The sequence below is a fragment of the Colletotrichum karsti genome (genome assembly GCF_011947395.1).
Source record: "Colletotrichum karsti strain CkLH20 chromosome Unknown Scaffold57, whole genome shotgun sequence".
Taxonomy (NCBI): domain Eukaryota; kingdom Fungi; phylum Ascomycota; class Sordariomycetes; order Glomerellales; family Glomerellaceae; genus Colletotrichum; species Colletotrichum karsti.
Window position 1 is genome coordinate 21423 of NW_024065957.1, and position 8376 is coordinate 29798.

The 8376-nt window shown below is 49.2% G+C and overlaps 4 protein-coding genes across 4 annotated transcripts; 2 read left to right on the forward strand and 2 right to left on the reverse strand.

The window, feature by feature from the left end:
* Positions 1-398: 398 nt before the first annotated feature.
* CkaCkLH20_12267 (uncharacterized protein) lies at positions 399-1710 on the forward strand (the record flags this gene model as incomplete). The annotated part of the gene is made up of 3 exons (XM_038894980.1): positions 399-876; positions 967-1306; positions 1359-1710. The coding sequence occupies 3 exons, from the start codon at positions 399-401 to the stop codon at positions 1708-1710; spliced, it is 1170 nt and encodes a 389-aa protein (XP_038739642.1).
* Positions 1711-4870: 3160 nt separating this feature from the next.
* CkaCkLH20_12268 (coq5 family) lies at positions 4871-5984 on the forward strand (the record flags this gene model as incomplete). The annotated part of the gene is made up of 3 exons (XM_038894981.1): positions 4871-5302; positions 5375-5462; positions 5518-5984. 3 exons carry the CDS (start codon positions 4871-4873, stop codon positions 5982-5984), a joined length of 987 nt encoding a protein of 328 aa, XP_038739643.1.
* Positions 5985-6343: 359 nt separating this feature from the next.
* CkaCkLH20_12269 (uncharacterized protein) lies at positions 6344-6745 on the reverse strand (the record flags this gene model as incomplete). The annotated part of the gene is made up of 1 exon (XM_038894982.1): positions 6344-6745. One exon carries the CDS (start codon positions 6743-6745, stop codon positions 6344-6346), a length of 402 nt encoding a protein of 133 aa, XP_038739644.1.
* A 438-nt stretch (positions 6746-7183) lies between these two features.
* On the reverse strand, positions 7184-8376 carry CkaCkLH20_12270 (TAM domain methyltransferase; the record flags this gene model as incomplete). Its single annotated transcript, XM_038894983.1, has 3 exons — positions 7184-7643; positions 7710-7914; positions 7965-8376. 3 exons carry the CDS (start codon positions 8374-8376, stop codon positions 7184-7186), a joined length of 1077 nt encoding a protein of 358 aa, XP_038739645.1.

The window sequence follows — 8376 nt, forward strand, 5'->3', positions numbered from 1 at the left end:
GAGTAACATAAACCTTGTCCCGACGGGATGCTCCGCCATGACGGACTGCGTCTTCTTTTATGATCCGCGTGATTGGTTTTACTTCCAAGCCGGGGAAATAAACAATAGCTAAGTCATGTAGCGACTCTGTTCGCATTTCACGTTACCCCATCCTCGGACAACATCTCACTTCGAGGCCGATACCCATTTGGGGATCACTGCTAGTTGGCGACTAGGTCCGATTGGTATTCCCTCAATCTTAGTCCCTCCAGAAGTGTCAGCCGGTAGAGTAGCAACGTATCATTACTTATGGCTACGATCGCCTCTTATAGAGTTTTCATCTCATCACACTTCTTACTCGTGTCCGGTATCATTCCACAAAAATAGCCGCCATCATTCATCGAACGAGCAACACGACAATGTCGGAAGCTACTTCGCTACAAGTCGCTGTCATTGGCGGTGGAATAGCTGGTCTAGCAGCTGCATCTGTTCTCCGAAGAGCTCATCGCGTGACTGTATATGAGCGCAGTGCAACTGGCGCCCAGGAGCCTGGTGCGGCGGTTGGTCTCGGACCCAATGGCTCCAAAATGGCCAAGGCCCTTGGTCTTTCGTCAGATGTCCTGCAGGCCGTCGTCAGCAACGGGTTCAGAACGTTCAACGAAACCGGCTCTCTGCTCAAAGAGCAACGGCTCGACTGCGCGAGGGTGTTCGGCTCCGAGTGGTGGCTAGTGCATCGTCAGGATCTGAAGGACGCTCTGCTAGACGCTGCTACCAACCCGGACTTGCCAGGATGCCCCGCGGAGATTGTCTATGGAGCGCGGGCCACGGTGGCTGATGCAGATGCCGGCATTATCAGACTTGCTGATGGATCTCGCGAAAAGGTCGACTTGGTCATCGGTAGGCGAGCTTGTTTCCATAAATTAGGTTTCTTCTAACGACTCTTCGGTGATATAGGGGCAGATGGAATCCACTCAAGTGTTCGACCAGCCGTCGTAGGCCAGGGTCACCCTCAACCTGTCCCCGCGAACTTATCTCTCTACAGGTTTACCTGCTCCCGACTAGACATGATCGAGTTGCTTGGACACCTTCCGGAGCCACTGAATTGCGATTCCGGGGTCTTCTTGTCCTCATTCATTGCTTCGGATGGCTCGAATCGGAATGTGGTTGTCTACCCATGTCAAAACCTCCAAACCATGAACTTTGCGTGCGCCGTCCCGGATTCTCTGTTGCGTCAGTCTACGGAGGAATCATGGACCAAGGATGGTGACGTGGAGGAGTTGATTGGGCATTTCCAGGATTTCCCGCAATGGCTGCAACAAATCATCAAGTAAGTCGTGTCCTGTTCAGCTATCGAACCAAAATTAACGCCATTTTCAAAGGAGTCTTACGTCTGTGAAGCTCTATCAACTACGCGATGCAGACCCGCTCCCTACATACACCAAGGGAGCCGTGGTATTGCTTGGTGACGCCGCTCATCCGATGGTGCCTTACCAAGGCCAAGGGGCAAACCAGGCATTAGAAGACGCTGAAGCCTTGCGACCTTTTTTGCAGCCCGGCGTTTCTAGAGATGACGTTGGAAGTATTCTGAAGAAATGGGATGAGCTTCGAAGACCTAGAGCGTCTCAAGTACAGGCGAATTCGAGGATTGCAGCAGCAAAGGTCTCGGCCGAGGTCATCATGCAGAGAATGAAGTTCAACTGGGAATATGATGGGGTTAAATTAGATGTTTAAAGACATTGGTACTATTTTCAACGCAGTTAATGTGGGAAGATTTGATGGTAGACTGCAAACGCTATCACAACGGATCTGGCCCTGTGCTTCGGCATTTTCTATGCTGTAGCACCCTCATTTGCCTATTGTTGGTGGCGTCTGGATCAAACAGACTTTAATAGGGGCGTTATACTAACTAGAGTAGTCAGAAGTCCAGCCTAGCAGGTAGCCGTTGCCATTGTACCGTCAACACTCATGCCAATTTGGTAGCCTTTCCGGGTCAATAAAGTCCCAAAATCCAGGCTTGCCTATCTTCAAGTGCCGTTTCCAATTGGTAAGGTTATCGATTATGTCTTCCAGGCGATGTGACCTAGTTGCAGATGCCAACCCAAACCCAAAGGTACATTTATTCATTCATCCACTGCGTAGAGCGTTTGGTAGAATCGCGAAGAGGTGCAAGTGGCGCGAGATGAGAGACGTTGAGAATTTCAAATAGCCGTATACTAAGGAATCGGAAATTAGACACATACTTGATAAGCTCCATGGCCAGGTACGATGTGGAAGATATTGAAAATCGTTTGGACTATAGTCGGCAGCCAAATCTTGATGACGCATTATTTTAGAGGCTTACCTATAACGCGCTTAAAATCCCACACAAACAGGAAATCGATACGAGATGGATTTGCGCATCATATCCGTTCGATGATTGTTTGTTTTCATCTGTAAAGAAAGAGACGCACAATGCAGATCGTTTCAGCGCTGGGTGCACGCGGTGCCCGATTGCCTCCAAGTGCCAGGCTTTTCGTTTGCTTCTCTTGCAGTGTCCCCCTGAACATTCATTTTGGCATTATCGAGAAACACTTGGCGTTGTCGGACTTGAGAACCTTCTAGCGTAGAAGTACAATTGTGCCGAGTTCAACAACGTCATTGCAGCATCCTTTAGTTTGCAATTGGATCTTTGTATCTGCTTTCTATCATTATATGTAGATGCGTATCCTTAGTAGACTGCCGGCGCGGACGCCTTATGCCTCATAGAGGTTTAAAGCAGGCGTTAAATACTACAACAACAACAACAAATTCACGAGAGACCAGCTGAGTTCCTAACACTATGTTGGATTACTATACGCGGCTGAAATGGGTAGATTGACAAATTGGAATTGATATGATGATTTTCTGCTGCTTGTTGACAACAATCAGCTTGTTGAGTAATCGTCTCCGAACTCTTGATGGATGGGTTCGCCAACCTTATCCGGCTAAGAAACAGTAATATGTTTGCGATCTCCATGCACCGCCCTAATCTCGCGGTCAGGATTTAATCAATCTTGATGAAACTTGACTCCAAATGTGAGTTACATGCCAAGATCCGAAATACCTCACATCTCCAACGGCGCGTGCTTGCTATGATTACATTTCTACCCGTCGGCTATCGCAACATTTGCCGGCTTTTTGGAATGGACAGAGTCGTTCTTGGTCGCAGCTACTCATTGTTGCATCAGTAGTCAATGAAACAGAACATGTCTCGGAAAGATACCGCCACTCTATGCTTCTTTGAATCATACAGTGCTCAAATTGATGCTCTAACCACTAGAACTACCAACGACTCCTTGGGTGTTGACAGGTCACCCCTAACCGAAAGACTGACGCTGTAAGCGCCCGAGGAGAAAAGACTCATTTCAATAGATCCGATCTTTTGATTCGCCACCAAAGGAATTGAGATCCGGGAGGACACACCCACCCTTCGGTCCTGGCGATTTCGGCAACAAGGAAACCTTCAGGCCTATGGCATGACGGCGGCTCACTTCCCACCAGAGCCGCCGGCTTGGCAACCGCCGAAATAAATTCACCCGAGTCTGATTTGTTCGCACTGATCATCTGTCTTTCTTTACAATAGGTGTTATTAAGAGAGTCCGGCATAGATGGACTGGAGTGCGGTACGGAAGTGCGGTATCGGCGATCGACGAGGCGATGCAGCCCGGGGATGGAACCTATTTTCCGACGATCTCAAATAGATTATCTTGGCGTATCATCAAATGTGAAGTAGACAATGAGAATTTTTGTCTGATATCTACACGTAGAGTTTGATATGTGTGAGTTCGTCATGTGTTTATTGGAAAGTAGCGCAAAAAAGGAACGCTCCGAGTCTGTGCGTGTACGGAAGCTTGCTATACTATCACGGAGGCCGGAACGTTATTCCTTCTAGCCTATTGGATATGAGTACGGGATAGGAATATACGTCACGTCTGCATTCATCTCATTATCATAAAGTCAAACTGAACGTCTACCTGGCACATTAGACATCAACCCCAATGTCAAGAGAGAAAAGCACACTAAGATCAACCCGTCACACCATTGACGTTGACATAATGGCCAAAGTCTGAACCAACACACAAATTCAAGGTAAGCTCTGCTTGACGTCTGGGAAACCGAATGCGTCCCACCGGTTGCAGGTCGCGAACCTGATCCTAGAAGATGCTTAAAATCGATGCCACGGAAGATAGCTTCATGTAGGGAAACTTATGAAGAAGGCAGACACTGTTTCTTTGATGTCCACCTCCTTCTTGTGCAGTCCAATCAGACACGCACATCGAGATCAAAAGTAACGCTATGGGATAACACTGCGGGACTCCAAGGCATTCGGCCTACTTATGGTCGGCACCCAGCTTTCCTAATTGGGCACGTACGACCGGGAGACTTTTCGTCGCTTGTAGAGTTCAGACCCAACGAACATCCAGATCACAGTAGGGATGGTCGGATCAGCAACCCCTTTAAGCCAAAAGCCAATTCATGTGTGATTCCCGTAACTCTAACTCGACAGCCTCAGTCTAGATGAATCTTATACAACTTCATGGTTGCCGAATGCGGAAAGGTCTGCAGTTTACCGAAGCAGTGGGTGGAAGTCTGCGTATGCCTTAACTTGTATGCACCTTAAACGCGGAAGCGAGCTCATCATTCGCTCGGGCCGTCTTTTTTACACAAGGGTTGATATCATTGGTTTCGCGGCTGAATTAGTCTACAAGACTTGTTTTGCTATAAGAGCCAGCTCACTGCAATTTTCGTATTAAAAGGGAGCCCTTCTTTCACCTACCTTGTAAGTTGATGCACGCTACCGTCACTACATGTAAGATTTATCAAAACCAGCAGTTACATCAATTTCACAAAATCTCCGAACCAACACGCCACAATGAAATCCTACTCTGCCGCCGGACCCAACGCCCCCGGACAGTCCAAGCTGTTCCTCAACCCTGCCGCTGTCAATCCTGCTGCCGACAGAGCCAACCATACGAGCCTCTGGCGCCGAGCAGACGTGGGAAACATTTACAGAAACACAGAATACATCACGGCTCCAGTCACACCGCCGCTGTTGGAGCATTGCGGATTGACTGCACAAAAGATCACCGCGCTGGATAAACCGGTTGAAGTTCTGGACATGTGTTGCGGAGCTGGTGTTGTTTCAGCACACATCCAGGCGATGATCAAGGAACAGGGCCGGGAGAAAGATGGTGTTGTAAAGCTTACCTGTTCGGATTCCAGCAAGGCTCAGCTTGAGTACGTTAAGGAGAGGGTCAAGGTGGATGGTTGGGTAGATACTAAAGTGGTGCATGCGGACATTGCAGTAAGTTACTATTGATTGCGTTCGTGCAAGTATTTGGCCTTGACACCTTGGCTTACCAGAAATTGCCAACAGTGTCTTCCATTTGAGTCAAACAGCTTCGACTACATCGTTGTTGGAATGGCTCTGATGGTTGTTGCGGAGCCTTACACCGGCTTGTCGGGTAAGTAATCACAAGGTCCATAAACGTACTGGTACGGTTGCTCACAGTTTACCAGAACTTCACCGTGTCCTCAAGCCAGGAGGTCGCCTTGCAACTTCGACATGGGCATTCGAAGGCTGGGTGCCCGCAACTCGAGAGGCCGTCGCCAATCTCAGGCTCCCTGGGCAGAAACCCGTTCCCTGGCCGCAGGAGTCGCACCACCTGACCCGAATTTGGTCTCCAGGCGCATGGGAGGACGAATACTACACATCTGCCATGTACAATGCTGCCGGTCTTGTTGATACCGAGACGAAGACTCTCACGAAAGACATCACGTTCGAAACTCCGGAGCAGTTCTGTGCTGTTCTTCAAGGGCTGGAGCTGGGTGTGACGGAGCGATACTGGTCCAAGGAACAGAAAGAAAAGCTGCGACCGAAGTTGACGTCGACCATCGTCGAATTTCTCAATAAGAAATATGGCGGGAAGCCTTTTATGACTGAGAGGACTATTGTCGTGGCTAGCGCCACGAAGCCATCAGAATGAGTTGAGGATGTATCTTGCCACGGCAGCCATGGTATTTGTGTACGCTATATTAGAAATAACCGAAACTCACCCCAGATTGTTCAAATCAACGTCAACTTCTCCACCCGAGGTCTGAATGGTTGTTGTAGAAGCGGGTTCAGACGAGGATCCTCCAATGTAGCATCTCCATCTGGTCCAACAAAACACGCCGTTAACACATCATGTGTATCAAGCTTCATTCCCCAACCCGCTGAAAACTGATCACGAAAAGCCTCACCCCTGGCAAGATGGGGTGCTACACACGCGCCAATGACCTTGCACATTATCCCCTCTTCCTCAAAATCAATGGCTTGGGACAACCTTTGATGACATAGATGTCATCAACGCTCTTCCGTATTGCCCTGGTCGATGCTGATGGCGTCGATCCAAAGGGTTCGGTGCTTCTCCTTGTATCGGAAGTTGCGTAACGCATCGACGAGATTCTGACCGATTTGGAGCGTACCGACTGCTTGCGCATTGCTGCCATCAAGCGCACCTGGGGCAGACTTCTCTAGAGGAGTCAGGGTCTGCTTGGGGCTTTTCGGACTTCCCCAGAGATATGATAACGCTTCATAAGCACGGCTGTCACTCTTGCTGCTGGGTTCTAGATCATGAGAAAGGGGCCTGCCGTAGAGGTCGTCATCGAACCTTTCCGCTGGGCAGGGGAAGAATATTCGCAACTGATATTCGCCGACAGCCTCGTTTTGGTACGCTGACATGGTATCCTGGGGTTGAGTCTGCATGTCGCGAAGGCCTGGTCGATAGAGGCTGGGTATGAAATGAGAAGACCAGCGCGGCTGGAAAGCGCAGCGTTGTAGCCGGGTATTTATTGAGATTAGTGGAAGAGCAGAACAGGGACATGGGGTTGACAGGTCATCCACGGGCACCTTGTCCGGCGCTTAACAAATCCATGTCGACTCCCAATCACATTTCAGTACTCCTATTTGTCGAGAAGCATTTTAAATGCGTAAATGTACCTCCTGTTCTATTCCAGAGCTAAGAGCGTTGTCTTTGACAGTCTGTGAAGCAAATAAATTCAACCTTTCTGGGCTAGATCGTCGTGGCCTGGTCCAAACTTCAGTAATAGAAGGAAGAACGCACGTCCAACTATCCTCTAATTTCAAATCCTACGAAACCTCATTGTTCGTGATTCATAAATATCACTTGCTATCTGTATGCATTTAAGCCTTCTCCTCAGGCTTTTGGCCAGAAAACGAATGATAGTGATGGTAAGGGTGGAACGCGTTGTTTGTCAAGTCCTTGCGCACTTGGATCAAGAACACCTCGATCTCCAGCTGCGACCAACCCAGTCCTTTGGTGAAAGGCACGTTCGTAATTCCACCAAGGGAATCGTAATTGACGGCGCGACAGTAGTTTCCGATGGCCTTCATGTGAGGGTCTCTTGGCCAAGTGCCAACCGGAACCTTTTTCTTGTCGTGAATAGTGTTGACGAACCCAGCATCGGCAATCCACCCTCCAAACTTCTCGCCTGCGTTGAGATCCATACCAAATTTCGTTAGGGCTTCGTCAAGAAGCTCAACGGTCTTTTTGGGAGTATAATCAGGGCCGACTGTACCGTCGTCACATGCAAAGTCCCAGACAAGGTCCTGCAATTCAATCCAGCCACCAGGCTTGAGAGCCCTGCGCCAGTCAGAAGTCTGCTGCCAGTCCCCATGAACGAAGGAACACCTAGGAAGCTTTACTCACTTGTACGCCTGAGATAACAGCTTAGGCCAGTCTTTGACCGCCACAGACATGTTGCGTACATGAATGTAGTCAAATGAGCCCTCTGTGTATATCCAGTCTGCCTCGGCGTCGTCGACAATAAAGTGGACATTTGGAGGTACATATCCTGGCTGAATCGGACTCAGATCGATTCCAGTGATCTCAGCCTCCGGGTATTCGTCACCCACTATTCATGTCAGCACCTGTAGATTCTTGCGGGACCAATGTCGTGCTTACTGTCCATAGCCCATATGCCAGTTCCAGTGCCGACGTCAAGAATTTTCTGGGGGTTCTCAAGCGGGGCATTATGAAGAACTCCTTCGCACACGTGAAGTACCAAAGCATGCTTCATATCCTCACGCTCTTGTTCCAAATCGTCATTTGGTAATAGATACCGGCCCTCCTTGAACTTGTGGTAGCGTCGCTTGTTCTCAAAGTTGAAGTCACGAACGCTGGAGGCAATAGAAGTTGCAGGATTGGAGCTGGTCTCATAGCCATCTTCTTCAGGTTCCGAATCATCAACTGCAATGGGTGCATCGGGCTGCTGCTCCGCTCGGGGAGACGACGACTGTAAGCGCCTTGGCGAAGATTTCTCTGATTTGGGCGACGCCGACTGCAGACGAGCCGGCGAAGCTCTGTCTCCTGCCAT